Genomic DNA, 20,700 nt, shown 5'->3' on the forward strand with positions numbered 1-20,700 from the left:
ATTTTTCACACAGAGAGTGGTAAATCTCTGGAACTCTCTGCCACAGAAGGTAGTTGAGGCCAGTTCATTGGCTATATTTAAGAGGGAGTTAGATGTGGCCCTTGTGGCTAAAGGGATCAGGGGGTATGGAGAGAAGGCAGTTACAGGATTCTGAGTTGGATGATCAGCCATGATCATATTGAATGGCGGTGCAGGCTCGAAGGGCCGAATGGCCTACTCCTGCACCTATTTTCTATGTTTCTATGAGCCAAGGCTTCCCAGTGGTCATTGGAAATTTTGCATGTTTTTCAGTGTGGCTTTGGGAACATTCCTGAATTTTTTTGGGCGTGTCTCATGATCTCTTCCAGTGACTGAGTTTGAAAGTATGTTTGTTTGGGAGTCTGGTTTAAGCTCACTTGAGCATTATAATTTGCACAAAGGAACTGAATGTGTAATTGGTGCCTCAGTTCTGGGGATGTTGGCCTAGGAGAGACTGTTTCTCATTCTAGTGATTTTGAAGGATTTTGCAGCAATATTGTTAGTATATTCCAATGCCTTGAGGTCCATGTCTAAATAGCACATAGGACAATGATCAGTGCTGCTTCTTGAGTTTTGTGCCAGTTTTGAAACATTAAACCCTAACATTCTTTCACACACTTTTCCAAAGGATTTGTTAGCTCACTGAATGTGATTGTAACTTTCTTTAATCACCATTTACCCTCATTGTGAAGTGGCACCTGGGATATAGAAATTGATTGTGTAAGAAGGGTCTCGACCCAAAACGTCACCTATTCCTTTTCTCCAGAGATGCTGCCTGACCCTCTGAGTTAAACCAGCTTTTTGTGTCTATTTTCTGTCGAAACTGATTCACCCATTTCAAGCACTGGTACAGCTGCTGCCTGATCCTATCCTCAGATAATGTCTGTATGGTGTTTATATGTTTTCTCTGTGACCACGTAGATTTCCTCCGAGCGCTATGTTTTCCTTCCTTATCCCAAAGATATGTTTGTAGGTTAATTAGCCTCTGTAAAAAAAATGCCCCTAATGTGTAGGAAGTAGATAAGAAAGTGGGATAATGTAGAACTAGTGTGAACAGGTGATTGATGGTTGGCATGGACTTAGTTGGCTGATGGGCCTGTTTCCATGGCGTATCTTGAACAATTAAAAACTCACCATGTACCATTTATTGTCAGAGGGCAGGGTTGTGTAATGCATGCAACCTGGTAGAGGACATTTGTCCTGCTGAGGTTGAGTGTAAGGCCTATCCTCTTATGCTTCAGTTAATAACTTGATGATGACTAAAAACTCGTTTTTTAAATGTGCAAAAATGCAAGCGTCATCTGCATTCTGCAGCTAGACGATTGAAGTCAGGGTGGCCTTGGTTGTTGTATCTAGGTCCTGGTGGTTAAAGCGTTCCCTATTTGACCAAATCAGCTCCACTCCAGTAAGAAGCACATAGGATGTTGACATCGTTTTCACTTCAAGTGGCTCTATTGAAGGCCTCTTGATTAGAACTTTATTGGAACATTTCCCTCCACAGTGGCATGAGCCACTGGGTTTTTGCTCATACGTTTTATTAATCATTCTTCAGAAATGGCTTTTGGTTCTGTCATTATTCGCTGGGAAGCACATAGGGTCTGATTGCTAATATAGTGTCCACCCATTGCCTGGGAATAGAAAGCATTCTCTGCCATGCTGTGGATTCTTTAAGGGTGAATTTCCATTACCCGAACAGCAGTAACAGGGGAGGGGCGGAGGTCACAAGTTAGAGGAGTAGAATTAGGCCATTCGGCCCATCGAGCCTACTCTGCTATTCAATCGTGGCTGATCTCTGCCTCCTAATCCCATCTTCCTGCCTATTCCCATAACCCTTGACACTCTTTCTAATCAAGAATTTGCCCATCTCTGCCTTAAAAAATCTCCACTGACTTGGCCTCCACAGCCCTTTGCGGCAATGAGTTCCACAGATTAACTACCCCCTGACTAAAGAAGTTCCTCCTCACCTCCTTTCTAAAAGAGTGCCCTTTAATTCTGAGGCTATGACCTCTGGCCTTAGACTCTCCCACCAGTGGAAACACTCTATCTATGCCTTTCATTATTTTGTAAGTTTCAATTAGGTATCTCAACTCCAGCAAGTAGCCCAGTGCTGTCAAACACTCATCCTATGCCAACCCACTCATTCCTGGAATCAGTCTTGTAAACCTCCTCTGGACCCTCTCCAGGGCCAGCACATCCTTCCTCAGATATGGGGCCCAAATTGCTCACTGTACTCCAAATGTGGCCTGACCAGCGCCTTATAGAGCCTCAGCATTACATCTCTGTTTTTGTATTCCAGTCCTCGATATAAATGCTAGCATTGATTTTGCCTTCCTTACTACCGATTCGACGATAAATTAACTTTTTGGGAGTCCTGAATACTGAATTTCATCTGCCACTTCTCTGCCCACTATCCTAACCTGTCCAAGTCCTTCTGCAGAGTTCTTGCTTCCTCAGCCTGGATGAAGCAACTAAACCCAAGCACAGAGGAGTATTAATCATCTGGTCATCTATCTCCATGGTTGAGAGAAAAGAAAGATTGTGGCTGTAGATGTGATGAATTCTGTGATATGTGATCGGTTGAATGCAATAAATAACAGGGATGATCTTTACAAAATTAACAAATAACTTCACCCACAATTTGAAGATTTTGTTTTCATTCATTTAATTGGTATGTAAAAAGAAACCCTTGAACACAAAGTTAAAGGAGTTAACTAACCTAAACAATTCCATTGCAAACAGGAATCCAGCGTTTAATATAAGGATGGGATCAGTGCAATAGCAGACAGGCTCGGATAAAATAGATAGAGGAGAGATTGGGATGTGGCCTCTGGTAAGAAATGGGTCGCTGGTTAGTATTGGGAGGCAGTGATTGTAAGAACTTGAAGATCTACAACCCTATTGGAGAAATGTCCCAGAGAGCTATGCACCATATCATTAAATTGCACAAAATAAGTTTGTTATAGATTCAAACAGCATGAAAACACGCCTTTAGGCTCAACTAGTCCATGCCCACCAAATTGCCCCATCTAAGCCAGTCCCATTTGTCTGCACTTGGTCCATATCCCTCTAAACCTTTCCTAGTCATGTACCTGTCCAAGAGTCTTTTAAATGTTATTATTGTTCGTGCCTCAACTACCTCCTCTGACAGCTCATTCCATATACCCTCGACCCTCTGAATGAAAAAGTTGCCCTTCAGGTTTCTATTAAATTTTTTCACTCTCACCTAAAACCTATGTCTTCTAGTTCTTGATTCCCCTACCCCAGGTAAAAGGTAGATGGATGAGGACATTGTTCATCGGTGAAACTAAGGAAGTAAAGGATGCTCTCCAATATAAAAAATAGTTAAAGAGCGTGCGTGTTTTCACATTTCCTCCATGGCTTTGCGAGTTTCTGCTGTGAGTTCCCATTTCCTCTCCCATATATTAATTAACAATAAGGTTAATTGCTTATTGTAAATTACCCGTTAGTGTGGGTAAGTGGCAAAAGAATCAAAGGGATATTGATATACGTGAGAAAGAATAAACTGCCACCTATAGGAAAACAAAAGAAATATGATTGAAAGGATTTCTGTCTCAGAAGCCAGTTTGGGCCAGGTGGCTTCCTGTGTTGCATTAAGTATGTGATGCAGATACCTCAGCTGGTTTACTTGCTAGAAAAGTATAGGTTGATAATGAAAATATCAGGAACCTCAACAGTTTCATTTAAAAGCCAGGCTCAAAATTAAACACACAACAAACATTATGTTCCACACAACAAACATTTAAAGAGTATCTCAAGTAGAAGAAACTACATATTCATTATCTATTCTACAATAACAAAAGGTTGTCATCTGTAAAAAATATTTTTTTCCACTTGAGCGCATTGGGTTTATAAATATATAACTGTTAATTTGTTTACCAGGACAACTTCTAATAAACAATTCCTTTTGGAGATAAACGACAGTCAAATAACAGTTTTCAGATATCAAATTTCAGATATGGACATATCCTATTGCAGGTCTGAAGTGGAGATGAAATGTATAGTTATTACACGGCCCTAACTCTCAGCTCCTAGCCCAGGCCCTGTCATGGAGGTTGATCTGATTTACACTTTATGACAGAGTTGTGTAACACCCCAGTCAAAATTGTCACCTGAATATATATAATTTCTCAATCATATATCTCGCCAAAACAGCCAGCAATGACATCTCCTACAATCCCCTCAAATATTTGTCTTCTCATTTTAGGCCTAATAACCCAAGCATAACGTTCTAAGGGATTTGTTGAGTCACACATATTATGGAGGCACAGGAGCTGCAGATGCTGAAATGTTGGGTAAAAAAAACAAAGTGCTGGAGGAACTGAGTGAACCAAGTAGCATCTGTGGAGGGAAATGGACAGACAATGTTTCGAGTCAGGTCTAAAGAAGGGTCCTGAACTGAAACGTCATCTGTCTATTTCCCTCCACAGATGCTGCCTGAACTGGTGAGTTCCTCCAGCAATCTGTTTTGTTAATTACTTTTCAGAAAGAGCCTTTGGTTCTGTGATTATTCGCTGGGAACCACATTGGACCTGATTGGTAATAGAATGGCCACCCACTGCCCTGGATCATCCAGCATTCCCTGCCACGCAGATACTTCTTCCTCATTTGAATCCATCCAGTTGACAGGTTGGCCATAGCTGTGACCTAGAATGGCAGCAAAGATTGAGAGTGATCAGCGGAATTGCCAATAAACCCTTAACATTAAGTTGTAAAGCACAGAAACACAGGGTTATTAAAATGGCAGGTACACACAATTGCTGGGGAAACTCAGCGGGTGCAGCAGCATCTATGGAGCGAAGGAAATAGGCGACGTTTCGGGCCGAAACCCTTCTAAACATTGTTGGCACTATTGCAATTGGTAATGCTGGGATTCTTTACGTAATAACCCATGGGATTTAAGTTGTTGGATCTGACTGGCAAAACTGACATTTTACCACATATTGTGGCTGAAAAATGAGTTAATAATAGAGAAGGCATATGACAGAAGACTCACATCTGCCATCAGCCAACACTTGGTTCCTGTTGCTAAACTTTAATGCTTGCCTGCCTGGTTGGTATTGCCAAATCCTCAGCAAACTTTCTTAACCAAATTTGGGCGGAGTATAGTCTCTTTATTCTCAATCAGTAACTTTGGGTTCTTCATAATTACACAGATTTGCGTACCAAGCAATGGCACACATTGTGGATAAGTGACTACTGATCCAAATTCAGTGGTAGGTTCTGCGGCAGGCAGATGCATATGGTCAATGAGAATGCTAATACTTGGCTTAGGAAATACTTGAATATTTGAAAGAACAGAACCATTAAGGAGAAGAGATGGGGAGTTAGGAAGGTCCAGACGGTAGATGGGAGGGTTCTTCCAGCTTTAGTTTGGTTGTGTAGTTCAGTGAATACCTACCTCATACCTTGCAGCATAAACAAGTGACGTACAAAGAAGAATAGCTGCAGCCTGGAAATAGGTGTTAGTGGATTGTAATGGAACTTATCAACCTGTTTACTCTCATGCTCTGTCCAGAACACCTGTCTATTTCAATTGGGAATCATCTCTTAAGGTATAACTTGAGGTCTTATGATCCATATTGGATCCAAACTGCAATTTTTAAGGTACTAATGGGCAAAGAATGAGCATCATTCATCTATCAAGGCAATGGTATCGATGTCAATACTTTTTTTTTGCTTTTATTTAATGGCATGGGACCATGAGGAGATATGCTAATTTCTGTACCTGTTCCCAGACTGAGTCTCAGTCCTCCCAAGAGGTGGCTGGAAAAGGTGTCATGATTCCAGATGGTGAATTCTGCACAGGTCTCACTTACATCTTCTGTCTGAAAGCCATCATATACCATTGTGTGGTTATAAACAGGATTCAGATCTTTCTTTATCACTCTGGTCTTCTGTTGACTGGCTTTATTGGCATCTGGTAGAATAGAACTGATGGCAACAAAGTAATTACATGATATTGTGCTATGTGTTATATAGAAACGTAGAAACATAGCAAAATTAGGTAACGGCCGTCTGCTCTATTATTCATATATATTTATGACTTATCCCCTGTTTCAATTCTCCCCTCAATACATTTTGTGTCTACAAATCTCCATCCTTGAATATATTCAGCGACTTGCCTTACATAGTCTTTAGTGATAGGAAATTCACTAAAGTTAATTTTTAGTGAATACATTTCTTCTCATCTAAATTCTAAATATCTTGCAACTTACAATCCAGCGGTATGAATATTGATTTCTCTAACTTCAAGTAGTACACATTGCTTTCACTTCCCTCCAGGTTAATTTTACTGTTTGTATGCCTCGTTGTCATCTTCACCTCAGCAAACAATGAACCATTCTACATTTGATCATCGTCTGGTTTGATCTGTCCTTTTCACTCCTTACATTCTCTTTGTACCCTTCCAAATCTCTAGTCTCCCTCTCCCCTGACTCTCTGTCTGAGGAATGGTCTCGACCCAAAAAGTCACCCATTCCTTCTCTCCAGAGATGCTGCCTGTCCCGCTGTTACTCCAGCATTTGGTGTCTATCCTGAAAATATAACCCTTGTTTATAGATCCTTCAACTGTGGCAAAATATCTTCATTGTGACAAACTTGTCAAATTCTGTATCTTTCAATGACATTTTATCTCATTCCTCCAAATGACAGTGAATATGAAATTGACTAAACCAAGCTCACCTCAAATTATAGTCCATCACCCCAGGAATCAGTCTAGTAAATATATTGCAAATAGACTATGTAAAGTATATTCCTTCTTTGATAAGGAGATTAATTTGCACACAATTCTTCAGGTGCTATCTTATCAAGGACCAGTATAAGAAACTGGTACTAATTGCAGTAGCACATATATAGGGATAGTTGCTAAATATGTGCTTCTGGACTACAAGAGTATTAGAGAATGGCCAGGATTCTGAGAGAGCCAATGGACATTTCTAGAAGACTTTGGGACAGCCAGGACCATAGTTTATGCTGATGTAGAATTGGATTCCTGAGAAGTTGGTACAGTTTGTTATTTCAATAGACAGCACAGTCTCGCTGCCCCTCTACTGTGTCAGGTATCTGGCCCAGCTGAGACCACCTTGTAGTGGCAATTAATTCCTTTCCTCCTTCCTGTAAACATCTCCCATTTTCCCTTTTGATCGCCTTGACAGATAATTGTACAATTTCAAGAAATTACCATTTAACAAAGGAATTGATGCCCTTGGATCGAACTGGGATGAGATTCCGTGCTTCCTTTAACCAGATGTGCACTTCTGCGGTGGAAGGCAATCCTTGATCTAAAGAAGGAGATTCATCAGTTCTAGCTGATAACCCCAATGGGGTTCAAATGACAAATAAATTGTATTGTGTATTGTGTAGCTTCTCCTCCACCTTATCCCATTACCCCACCCCTGACCCACTCCACAATGCTTGTTTCACCTCATCCTCGTCCAACCTCACCCGAGCGTTAGGAATGCAGCCTGTTATTTATGAGCCTGTTAAGCTGCTGCAAGTAAGAATTTAATTGTTCTGTTGTACATATGACAATTACACACTCTTGACTTGAAATACTCAATAGATCAGGCAGCATCTACAACGAGAGAAACGGAGCTAATGTTCCAAGTCATGTCTTGAAATGTTAATTGTTTTCACCACAGATCCTGCGTGGTCTGCTGCGTATTACCAGAATTTTGTATTATATTTCAGATATCCAGTATCTGCAAGAATAGACCAAAATTTGGCAGGGGGTAGTGTGTTAGCTGACTGAAAGCTTGGAAGACAGAGCCAGTATTAACTAATTGATTAGTTTATTATTATTAGTTTATTAGTCGGTTGCTAACCAAATTTGGTTTAGTGGTGTGCCATTAGCCTCAGCTATTTACCATTTGTATCTGGTATTTTATAAATCCGTGGTTAAACAACAGCCCTAGTTTTTGACCTTGAGCAAAGGAATGACCTTGAGCAAAGGAATCACACTGATCTACCAACCTTTGTGAAATTCCCAATTTGTTCCCAATGTCAGTTGCTGTCCAGAGTCTCTGGCATCCACCAACAGCAATGGAATGAAACCAAATGAGCAACCAAACACAAGGAAATAAAAATCAAAAGGAAATAAAAAGAAAAAACCCCTAATATTTCAATCATTGTTTGACAGCAAGCAAATTAAAGATTGGGACAAGTGAGATTATGATAGAATCTGAAATATTATACATAGTTAAAAAGATTTAAATAATGATCTTAATATTCATTAAAATGTAAATTATTTATCTGGCCATTATAAGCCATACGTATAAAATTACTTTCTTTCGGGCCAAAGGACTACAACCGCTACACGGTAATTATGGCTAATTATGGTTTTAAACTCTCAATTACACATAAACATTTCTTTGGAGAGTATTTTTTTAACCTGTTCATGAAAGTTCTCTAAGTTAGAGAAAAATGCCAAATGCTATGGTGTGGCGGGGCAGGGAATTACTGACACCAATTGTAGAATTTCCATGTTTAACTGGGACTTGCGTACTTCACCAAATCATCTTGCTCACTATTATTTGAGTTACCTTTCTCTTTGGAGAGATTCCATGTGTAAGTGTTAATGTGGAGGGTGGAGCGTGGGAGAGTGAAGGATGCGTCAGCACATTTGTATGTTGAAAATATAATTTTCATGCAAGTTTTGGTTTTACTTGCCCGTGCACTGAGAAAACTGAGTTTGATCAAAAAACTTTGATGAGCAGGACCACAACACACTCTCCTCCGCCTAGCGGAGCTGGTCCTTACCCTCAATAACTTCACGTTCGACTCCTCCCATTTCCTCCAAATACAAGGCGTAGCTATGGGCACACGCATGGGCCCCAGCTATGCCTGCCTATTTGTCGGTTACGTCGAGCAATCCTTGTTCAATACATACCATGACCCCATCCCCGACCTCTACCTCCGCTACATCGACGACTGCTTTGGTGCCACCTCCTGCACCCGCACACAACTGACTGACTTCATCCACTTCACCACTAACTTCCATCCGGCACTCAAATACACCTGGACCATTTCCGACACTTCCCTACCATTCCTTGACCTCACTATCTCCATTGCAGGTGATAGACTTCTGACCGACATCCACTATAAACCCACTGACTCCCATGGCCATCTGGACTACACTTCTTCCCACCCTGCTTCCTGTAAGGACTCCATCCCCTACTCCCAATTCCTCCGTCTACGCCGCATCTGCTCCACGTATGAGGCGTTCCACACCAGGACATCTGAAGTGTCCTCATTATTCAGGGAACAGGGGTTCCCCTCCTCCACCATAGATGAGGCTCGCACCAGGGTCTCTTCCATACCCCGCAACACTGCTCTCTCTCCCCATCCCCCCACTCGCAACAAGCGCAGAGTCCCCCTAGTCCTCACCTTTCACCCCACCAGCCGTCACATACAAAAAGTAATCCTCCGTCAGTTTCGCCACCTCCAACGTGACCCCACCACTCGCCACATCTTCCCATCTCCCCCCATATCTGCCTTCCACAAAGACCGCTCCCTCCATAACTCCCTTGTCAATTCTTCCCTTCCCTCTCGTACCACCCCCTCCCCGGGCACTTTCCCTTGCAACCGCAAGAGATGCAACACTTGTCCCTTTACCTCCCCCCTCGACTCCGTTCAAGGACCCAAGCAATCGTTCTAGGTGCGACAGAGGTTTACCTGCATCTCCTCCAACCTCATCTATTGCATCCGCTGCTCTAGATGTCAGCAGATCTATATCGGTGAGACCAAGCGGAGGTTGGGCGATCGTTTCGCCGAACACCTCCGCTCGGTCCGCAATAACCAAGCTGACCTCCCGGTGGCTCAGCACTTCAACTCCCCCTCCCACTCCGTCTCCGACCTCTCTGTCCTGGGTCTCCTCCATGGCCACAGCGAGCAGCACCGGAAATTGGAGGAACAGCACCGCACCTTTGGGGAGTCTGCATCCTGGGGGCATGAACATCGAATTCTCCCAATTTTGTTAGTCCTTGCTATCTCCTCCCCTTCCTCAGTCCCCCTGCTGTCTCCTCCCATCCCCCAGCCTTCGGGCTCCTCCTCCTTTTTCCTTTCTTGTCCCCACCCCCCCCCGCCCCCGATCAGTCTGAAGAAGGGTTTCGGCCCGAAACGTCGCCTATTTCCTTCGCTCCATAGATGCTGCTGCACCCGCTGAGTTTCTCCAGCTTTTTTGTGTACCACAACACATATTTGTCCCAGATGGAGAAATACATGAAAATTAACTACTTTGGCTACAAAGCTAACCGGAAAAGTGTATGGCAGTGCTAAGGAAATATGGTAGCGAAGGCTTTTTTCTCAATCGGGGAGACAGTGCTATTTGGGGAAATTGTCTTGTTACTAATATTGACCAACAGACACTGAGGTAGCCTGGATAATGATGATGATGTATTTCCCAGTTTAGTCCTTCCAGAAGTGCTATTATAAACTACCATCTGGGTTGGTGGGAAAGGTGAGATTTTCATCCTCTTTAGATATAGTGCCCTATCCTCACAGAGGATGTGGAAAACATGTATATGTGTCAGCCTGAGTATTGGCTTAACAGCTCGATAACAGGATCCTATGTTTAATGACCTGTTCCCCAAGATACAGGCCCACACCAAAGTCATCTGTAGCTGAAAGGCTACTGAATGATTGTTCAATAGTCATTAGTAAATGATAATAGTGTGATTGAACGTACCACATGATCCCGCTGGGACGAATTTTAGTGACAAGGACAGCTGACCTTTTCTTTGGTTTGGGCTTGGTGGAGCAGCAATCTGCACAAGAGTAGATTAACAGATTTTAGTCCATGTTAGTCACTACTTTACTTCACAGATTGTATAGAGAGGGTTTATACATATATACATACATATACAGCATGAAAAATAACCGGTTTGGTTGATATCATTGACAATGATGATAAATGTATTGGATGTGGAGAATGGTGCAGAGAAGAATATGCATAATAGGAATCAATAATGCATTTTCTATACTTTAGAGACCGGGAACCAATCTGTAGCCTCTCCAAATACCTGGAAAATCACCTATTAACATCTCAGATCTTCATTCTCTATTACACTTTCCACAGATGCTGTCCTCCTTGTTAAGTATTCCCAAAATTCCCCAAATTTCCTTTTTTCAAATTTTATATTTCCAGCTTGTACAATGTCTTTTTTTTAAATATTCATCTATAGATAATGATGATGTGAAATTTACACAATGCTTTTTTTTTTTAAGCCCAAGTGGTTGGATTTCTAGCAAATCTATGGAAAAGTAAAAATAAAACTCGGGTCAAATTCTTATCCATTTATTGAATGTTTCTATTCAATTGCAGCCTGTTGTCAGAAGCAAATCAGGAGAGTACTGGAATACTCTAATCTCAATGGGCGCAATAATAACAACTCTCAAGAAGCTCACCACAGTCTTTGCTCAAGCAAGGAGCAAAACTCCAGGACTGACAGACCTTTGACATCAAAGATGCATTTCGTTAAATGTGGTATCTTGGAGCCCAGGTAAAACTGAACTTAATGGGAACCAACAATATCTTTTGGCTGGAGAAATAAGTTGCATAATGGACAACGGCTGTGAATATAGGAGGTCACACATCCCAGCCTTAAGACTTCACACCAGGTGTTACACAGTGCATTAGACCTGATCATCCTCACAAATTCTTGGTTCCATTATGTTCCCTAACGACCACACAATGTTCAATTCAATTTCTACCTCTTAGGTTATGAAGCAGAGTATTGCCACAAACATCAGGATCTAGACAACATTCAGAGGTAGGCTGGATAACACGGATAGAAAAGATTTAGAGGGATATGGGCCAAACCCAGGTGGATGGGACAAGCACAGACAGGCCATTTTAGCCGGTTTGGGCAAGATAGGTTGAAGGGCCTGTTTCTGTGCTGTATTATACTCTATTGCTGCCGTGACAAATAATGTTTGTTCCACACAAGCAGTAGACAATGCTTATCTCCATTAAGAGCAAGTCTAATCGCCCACTATTGACATTCAATGCCATTACTTGTTCATAAACATTCGTGGGTGTGCCTGGAATTTCCATACTATCCTCCTGGGATCTTTCTGGTTGTCCAAGCTAGTATTTAAATCTTGAAAATCTCATTTGAATTTTACTTGATTTTCCTGTATCTTAGGATACAAATACTAGTTCAAGCCCAAGGAACACGTTTCATGCATTTACTGCATAACAGGAGAAATGGCCATAGATAATCCAACAGCTATCCTAGAAACATAGAAAATAGGTGCAGGAGTAGGCCATTCGGCCCTTTGAGCCTGCACCGCCATTCAATATGATCATGGCTGATCATCCAACTCAGTATCCTGTACCTGCCTTCTCTCCATACCCCCTGATCCCTTTAGCCACAAGGGCCACATTTAACTCCCTCTTAAATATAGCCAAAGAACTGGCCTCAACTACCTTCTGTGGCAGAGAATTCCAGAGATTCACCACTCTGTGTGAAAAATGTTTTCCTCATCTCGGTCCTAAAAGATTTCCCCCCTATTCTTAAACTGTGACCCCTTGTTCTGGACTTCCCCAACATCGGAAACAATCTTCCTGCATCTAGCCTGTCCAACCCCTTAAGAATTTTGTAAGTTTCTATAAGATCCCCCCTCAATCTTCTAAATTCTAGCGAGTACAAACCGAGTCTATCCAGTCTTTCTTCATATGAAAGTCCTGACATCCCAGGAATCAGTCTGGTGAACCTTCTCTGTACTCCCTCTATGGCAAGAATGTCTTTCCTCAGATTAGGAGACCAAAACTGTACGCAATACTCCAGGTGTGGTCTCACCAAGACCCTGTACAACTGCAGTAGAACCTCCCTGCTCCTATACTCAAATCCTTTTGCTATGAATGCTAACATACCATTCGCCTTCTTCACTGCCTGCTGCACCTGCATGCCTACTTTTAATGACTGGTGTACCATGACACCCAGGTCTCGTTGCATCTCCCCCTTTCCTAATCGGCCACCATTCAGATAATAATTCAGATGAGCATCCATTCAGATGAACATCCTGCTCATGCCAATACATTTTATCCACTAAATAATGAGGAGCTCTCTTTGGGAATGCTATTACTGTCATGAACATGCCAAGAACAGCCCCATCAAAATACATGGCAACAGAATCCACAGCAGAAACATTAAAACTCAAAATGTTGTCACAAATCTGTATATCACCTCTTTAGATACACCGATATACATTTTAGCTGTACCCCAGATCCCTGATTTATTGGAGCAAGTAAATGCTCAAAGGTCAACAAAAGAAAGATGGAGAATCAGATTGCAAGATCAAACTGGGGCTATTTCCTGGCATGAGTCAGGATGGTCCACTGGAGAGCAACAGAAGAGTTAGCAGCAGTTGGATGACAAGAAATAACAGATTTCTGACAAACTGTAATCTTTGATTGCATGGAGAAATATATTCCTAACTTTGCTGATGCATCTGGGTTTTTCATACTCAAGTATCTTTACCCAATATGTTTTTGTGTAAGAAACACACTTGATTAGACTAGAATGGAATTTAAGTGGCTTGATTCCAGAATTGCTTGCAACAGTTATCGCAGTGCACATACACGCTCTTTGACATGCTCTGTGTCAAACTCAAGCGTATTTTAAATATATTTTGCCGAGCCAACAGGAAAAAGGCAAGCATCATTTCTTGGATGAAATAGCCATTTCTTAGTCCTTATTTTGTTAATACAATTACAAAACGGACAACTGGACAGCACATTGAGGCAGGTCAATGTGTGTTGGACAGTGACAAAATCTTACCCGTGGCTGAAGGATGTACGTTGTCGGTTTAGTATTACTCCAATCGCAAAGCTCTAGTTGGATTTCTATCTCCCCCAGGAAGATATTGTGCCCAAAGCGATCTCTATGCCACACTGAGAGATTTAGAGTTCGAGTCTGCAGCTCTTCTTTTCCCAGTTTATACTTTGGTAACAAAAAAACACTCAGTGTTAAAGTCAACCTTATATAGCACGTTTTAAATATATTTTGCTGAATTGACAAAAAAACAAACAGATTTAATGGGTGTACATTAGCTAGCAAATAGTTTCAGACAGAAACCTCACTGAGCATTGTGTCGGTTACAGCTATGGAAGACAAGTATTTTAATTTCTGGTTGTGTCATGCTTTTATGACAAGGTACATATGACATACATTTCTGCACCTAAGGGTCATATTATGTTTGCCAGAATATATATGCCATATGTATACATGTGGCAGAGTATATATTTTGTGTATGTGTAAATGTATGTGTCAGTTGTGCAAGTGTGACAGCGTATATGTGTCATATATGTTAGTCTGTGTATCTTTAAATACCATTTATCTTTAAATAGTTTAAATACATGTTAGGATATGTTCGGGTAAAAATAAATACTTTGGCAGAATTTGCAATGTTTCTTTAATACCAATGTTGGGGGCATTAGTTTACAATGTAATAAAGTGAGATAATATACTTCACAGGAACATTATCAATCAAAACCTGATACCAAGTTACACAAACAGACGTTAGGTCAGGTGAGCAAAAGCTTAAAAAAATGTGTACGTTAGTAAAGCATCTTAAAAGACGAGAGAAAGTTTGAGAGATTAAGAGGTTGGATGATTTAAAGCAGTTTATTGGTGGTGGGGGGGGTGTTGGAGTGGGTGGATAGAGATGATAATTTCATAATGGACAGCTCTGAAACAGAGATAAAGGCACAGGAGTTTAAGGAAAATAAACAACTAGAATGAGTGGAAAGGGAACGGGGATTGAGAATCCATTAAATAAATAGTTAAGATGCCAATGTTGCAATATACCCCTGCATGATCTGTCAGGTTGGAAAGGTAGAATGATTGAACCCAAATCTATTATTATTGTAATATATACTTGCTGGAAGTGACACTTATTTTACATGATTAAATGTCAAATGTGGGAGAACATAAATTTATATTTCGGAGGCCATCATTTGGGGCGCTTGGCTCTACACTTTGCAGTTGGATTGACAAAAAAAAGGTTAGTGTTTGGCATTATTAACTGGCCCCCCCATATGTCACTGACCTCCTCTCCCCCTACCAACCCTCACGGTCCCTCAGATCCACATCAGCCGGTCTCCTCTCCATCCACAAGTCCAACCTCCGCAGTTTTGGGGACAGAGCCTACTCCAGGGCAGCACCCAGGTTCTCTGGAACTCCCTCCCCCAACTGATCTGCAATTCCGTGTCCCTCACCATCTTCCAGTCCCGCCTCAAGACCCATCTCTTCACCTCTGCCTATCCTTAGCCCCACGTCCCCCTCCCTTTTCATCTGTGCATTAATTGCCTCATATTGTGTTTTGTATTGAATTCTGTCTTTACTTTGTATACTAGTCATGTCTCTACTATTTATTTCATTCCCCTTACATGTTTTTCCTCTACCTGCTAAATTTTTGTAAGGTGTCCTTGAGACTCTTGAAAGGCGCCCATAAATAAAATTTATTATTATTATTATTATTATTATTACACCACGACACTCACAACAACTTTAGAATTTCTGCACAGTCCATGTTTAATGCAGAAACTCCAAAGAAGCCATCAATAATTAAGCATTCTGCCACAAACTGCACCTTCTCCAGTGTAGTCCAGCAATACTTAATGAAACATTTAGATATTTATGAATAGTGAATGGTGAATGAAAATAAAGATCCAATAATTGATCTCACCGTTAATGACTCATTAAATGTAGGATTCAAGGTTTTCTTCTTCACTCCGGTCTTACGCTTGCCTTGAGATGATTTGTCTGGGAGAAGATAACTCTTCACATAGCTATTAAAGAGTAAAGTTAGCAAGACCATATTTAAAAGGACATCTGGTGTAACTAATTGTCCCAAGATGATTGCAGTACAGTTAGGAACAAAATCTGAAACTGCAGCATATGTGGATGGATTGATCTCATAAACACATTTCAACGAGCAAAGTAAAGAAGGGAAGTGAACCTTCATGAAATATTTATCATACAGAGCTAAGTCATTCAACCATTGTCTCTTTGCCAATTTCCAGCCTAATCCTGGTTTCCAGCACTAGATCCACAGCCCTGCAGATCATGGTTTTTCAAACACATCCCTAAATGAGATGAAGGCTTGTGCCTCTCCCACCCTGAGGTGACCCACGATAAATTAATCCTTCCTATTTACTCTTTCTGAGCCCCACATTACTTGATATACTGGGGTCAAGGAAAGAGCGTTCATGTCTCGGCCCTGTTTCCACCAATCTTTCCACCACCGCGTACAAGAAGCGACAAGACAGACACCGTTGTAAGCAGATGCCGAGAAGTGTGTTCAGCTCTGGCTAAACAGCTTCTAATCTTGTGTGTGGACTCAATAAGAAGAAGACTTGATACACTGTACTACATTTGTTTCTTCCCAGCCCTCCTTTCTTCCAAAGAAGACATCCCCATCTAACCTCACAGCTAAAACTTTCTAATCTTTGCAATAATGTTTTAAAGGTAGACAAAAATGCAGGAGAAACTCAGCGGGTAAGGCAGCATCTATGGAGCGAAGGAAATAGGCAACATTTCAGGACGGGGCGGGAAGAATAAAGGAAGAGGTGGAGCAAGTGGGCTGAGGGAGAGCTGAGAAGGGGAAGAGAAAGTAAGGATTACTGAAATTAGAGAAGTCAATGTTCATTCTGCAATCTCATTTTTAAAAGATGTGTGTGATTCAGAACTTGTACAGTTCGAGCATAATGTAGCATAAACACATCCTTGAATTGTATGCATTGTCTAACAGGGAAAGCACCAATTTACTGTTCTCTCCTTCCACTTACAGTGATCTGTGGACACACACTGCTGGGTCCCTTTGTTTTCAGTTGCCGCTTATGTTTGTTGTGCATTTTCTTGCCTTGTTACATCTCCACAAATACATTATCTCTCACATGTCTGGAGTGAATTCCATTTGACATTTTCTGCACAAACCTATCAGACCATTTGTCTGTCCCTGCAGTCTATAGGTTTTCTCCTTCCTCTAACATGCACTCAATGTGTAAGTGTAAATCATTAATGTATTAAAAAAAAAGCAAAAGGAATCCTGCTAAATTCCAGTGTCTATGGCCTCCATTTACTAAAATAATCCATCAACATTACCTTTGATTCTTGCTACTTCCCCTTTTATCTCCTTTGCCTTCCTCTAATTTTCTTCCTTTTTCCATTGTTCAGTGCCTGTGTGGATATCAATTCCCACCCTTTTGAGATGCAACCAGTCTCTGCAGGTCCTACTTTCCTCGAAACTCTTTCTAATGTTTCTAGAATCTAAAGTCTTCCCTCCAATATCATCTCTCTCGCTGCCTATTCATCTGTATTGTCCTCCTACTTCTGTAATTACTGATATAAGGCACTCTAGAAATTAGTAGCTTTGAGATCAGCTTCTTACTCTGTTCACCCAATTCTAAATCTGGCCGCAGAACTTTTTATTTTACTACCTGTACCAATATGAACCTCCCCACTGGCTTTGACTCTTTTAGAATGTTCTGTAGGTGCTCGGGAATATCCTGGACCCTCACATCAGCGGGGTAACATGCATCAAAAAATCATGTCTACTCCCCTAACTATAGAATTCACAATAACTATTGCTTTCTTGGATTTTCCCCTCCCTCTGTGTGCAGCTGAAACAACCATGGTGCTTTGGTCTTGGCCTAGGCTCCTCTCTCCAGGAAAACCTTCTCCCCCATTAACATTCAGAAATGAACACTGGTTGAAAAGAAAGGTATACTGAGTGTCTCCTGGACCACCGATTTGCTCATTTTTTCTGTCTGTTTGGCAATCACCCAGTCCTCTGTGCTTACATTACCGAGAGTGGGGTAATCACTTCCTGAAATGTACTGCCAATGGTGAGGGTGGATCACTGTGAGGAATAGGGGAAGTATCATGAAATGCTAACCCTTTATTTATTAATTTAACTCATTTTGCAGAAGTAAATATTAAAAATGGAAACAAAATCACTATGTGATCCATGTGGGCTCGATCACGCTGAGCATTGGCTCCCCTCAAGGCTGTGTGCTCAGCCCGCTGTGGTTCACACTGCTCACACATGACTGTGCTGCTAGATTCAGGGACAACAGGATTATAAAATTTGCAGATGACACCACAGTGGTGGGACTCATCAGTGGAGAGGATGAAACAATGTACAGGGAGGAAGTGAAACAACTAGTGGACTGGTGCGGCAACAACAATCTAGAATTAAACGTAGAAAAAACAAAGGAGATGATTGTCGACTTCAGGAGGTCGCAGCCCAAACACACACCCCTCAACATCAGTGGCACCACGGTGGAGAGAGTGGAGAGCATAAAGTTCCTGGGAGTGCAAATGACAGATAGTCTCACCTGGTCCAGGAACATCACTGGGATTGTCAAACGGGCCCATCAGCGACTGAACTACCTGAGGAAACTCAAACAGGTCTCACTTCCCACCAACATCCTCAGGACTTTTTACAGGGGCATGGTGGAGTCTGTACTCACATACTGCATGAACATGTGGTACTACAACTGTAGCTGCTCAGACAGGAAGTCTCTGCAGAGGGTAGTGAGGGGAGCAGAGAGGATCATTGGTGTCTCGCTACCCTCGGTACAAGAACTGTTCCAGAGTCGCTGCCTGAAAAAAGCACTGAGCATAGCAAAGGACTGATTGCACCCACTCCACACACATCTAGATCTCCTGCCATCAGGAAAGAGATACCGCAGCATCAAAGCCCGGACAACCAGACTGCTAAACAGCTGCCTTCCACAGGCTGTGAGGCTGCTAAACAGTCACTCCACCTGATTCTGCTGCTTTTGCACTGACAATTTAATAACTGGCACTGAGTAATAACTCTGGCACTGGCTCAGGTCACTTAAATCAGCTGCCCTGGACATTTTATGACATTTTTTAAATTGTATTTTAATGTTGCTTTTTTACCTGCACTTTTTTTAAAACTATTCGTGCTGTTTTTATCAGGAACTGGATTGTTTTTATTTATGTGTGAAATGTTTAAGTTTTTATGTGCGATGCTCCGGTATTCCTTGAGAAACGTCTTCTCATTTTGCACTGTACAAATTGTTGCTTTGCATGATGACAATAAAGGATGATGATGGTACCAACTCCATTCGTTGTGCTGGTCTTAACTGATAGAGCACCTGCCTTCCTATGATGGTATGGCACTATTTAAAAAAAATTATTTTCTTGTTAAAAATCTTACTATTTTATCCCCACTCTTAGCTCACTCCATCTCGGTGCACTCTCTTGGGGCACGCCATCTTAAAAAAATCAGAACACCATTTGTTCCCTCATCATGCTGAATCACTAAAGTGTAGTACTCTGTATTTTACTTCGGAGTCACGTGAGTGACTACGTGAAGAACCCCGCTAGGACGCATGCGTGTCATTACGCTACACGCATTGCACGACTCATTTCGATGGAGGAAGGACGTTCCTCCTAAAGGGCTGGTGTATAAAACCAGCGAAGACAGGTAAGAGATCTACGTTTTCTTACCTCTAGGATGGACAGAAGACGGACCAAAGCTGCAAAAAAGCTGGCGGGGGAGAGCCGTGCAGGAACGGGCAGCCAGCGGCGGCAGACGGCAGGGCTGTCTCCATTGTCGGGAGCACCTGTGCCGAAGTTAGCCTCACCACCGGCGGGTGGAAAGGCTAAACGCAAAACCGACCGAGCCGTTCTTTCGGACGACTCGGATTTCGAACAGCCCCACGCCACCTTCGCTCAGGGGCCTGTGGGGCTGAAGGAATTGGAGGAGCAGCAAGCGACCAGTGACCGAGATCACTGGAACGCGTTTGAGCTGCGGGACCAGCGACCGCGAGCGGGCAGCGCTCGAAAGCTCTGTACCGCGTTGGAGCGGCAGCTGGTCCAGGACAAGCCGCAAGAGCCAGGTGCCCGAGAGCACTGGACGAAAATGGAGCGGCTGATGGAGGCAATACTCCAGAGAGGGTCTGGCTCTACTGGGCAGACATTCAGCCCCTCTGCAGTACCTTATTCAGGGCTGTATTCAGCGTCTATTGCCTCCCAGGACAGCATAGCGGGGCAGATTTGGACTGACCCTGAACAGGAACTGATGGACAACTCAGTGCAAGGGGTAAGTGGCAACTTACTTGAAATGGTGGCTCAGTTCGCGAAGCCAGAACTCACAGGGGATGATTTACCAGCCAGGTTAGCGGCAAGTGTTAATTACATGTCCCTGAACCAGCTACAGGGACAAGCCCTAATTGACACCATGGGGCGTCACTTGCAACCTGGAAACTGTAAATCCCTTAATGTCCCAACCGTGAACGCATGTATTTGGAAGCATGTAGGAGCAAGCATCAGGACCAGGGATGTCTTACTACAAAAAGTACTTAAAACCCTCACTGCAGGGATAACGGCATTCACACGAACCCTGGATGAGGAAGATATGAGTCAACACCACAAAGATGCCCTCGCCCTCTTCTGCAATACCCAATATGAACTGAATAATATCAGAAAGAAGAGTATACAGCCGGTACTAGACCCAAAATTTGCGGGATTATGCAGAACAGAAACAACCACCGAAAAGACTTACCTGTTTGGAGGGGACCTACCAAAACAGGTAAAAGATTTGGACGAAGAATCCAAAGCCCTGGGAATTATAAAAGCTACCAAACGCTACCCCCAGAAGTACCACCCCTATGCACTCATG

At 42.3% G+C, this 20,700-nt stretch overlaps 1 protein-coding gene across 1 annotated transcript in view; it reads right to left on the reverse strand.

The window, feature by feature from the left end:
* Positions 1 to 2,663: 2,663 nt before the first annotated feature.
* Positions 2,664 to 20,700, reverse strand: part of sytl1 (synaptotagmin like 1) — a 58,678-nt gene continuing 40,641 nt past the window's right edge. The window contains exons 10-15 of the mRNA XM_033045108.1: positions 15,730 to 15,832; positions 13,821 to 13,982; positions 10,724 to 10,802; positions 7,220 to 7,319; positions 5,765 to 5,970; positions 2,664 to 4,683 (exon numbers count right to left, since the gene is read on the reverse strand). Of these exons, the coding sequence (XP_032900999.1) occupies positions 4,544 to 4,683; positions 5,765 to 5,970; positions 7,220 to 7,319; positions 10,724 to 10,802; positions 13,821 to 13,982; positions 15,730 to 15,832 (790 nt within the window). The 3' untranslated portion in view covers positions 2,664 to 4,543. The remainder of the gene's footprint in view (positions 4,684 to 5,764; positions 5,971 to 7,219; positions 7,320 to 10,723; positions 10,803 to 13,820; positions 13,983 to 15,729; positions 15,833 to 20,700) is intronic.

This window comes from Amblyraja radiata, chromosome 27 (genome assembly GCF_010909765.2).
Source record: "Amblyraja radiata isolate CabotCenter1 chromosome 27, sAmbRad1.1.pri, whole genome shotgun sequence".
In the NCBI taxonomy this organism is placed as follows: domain Eukaryota; kingdom Metazoa; phylum Chordata; class Chondrichthyes; order Rajiformes; family Rajidae; genus Amblyraja; species Amblyraja radiata.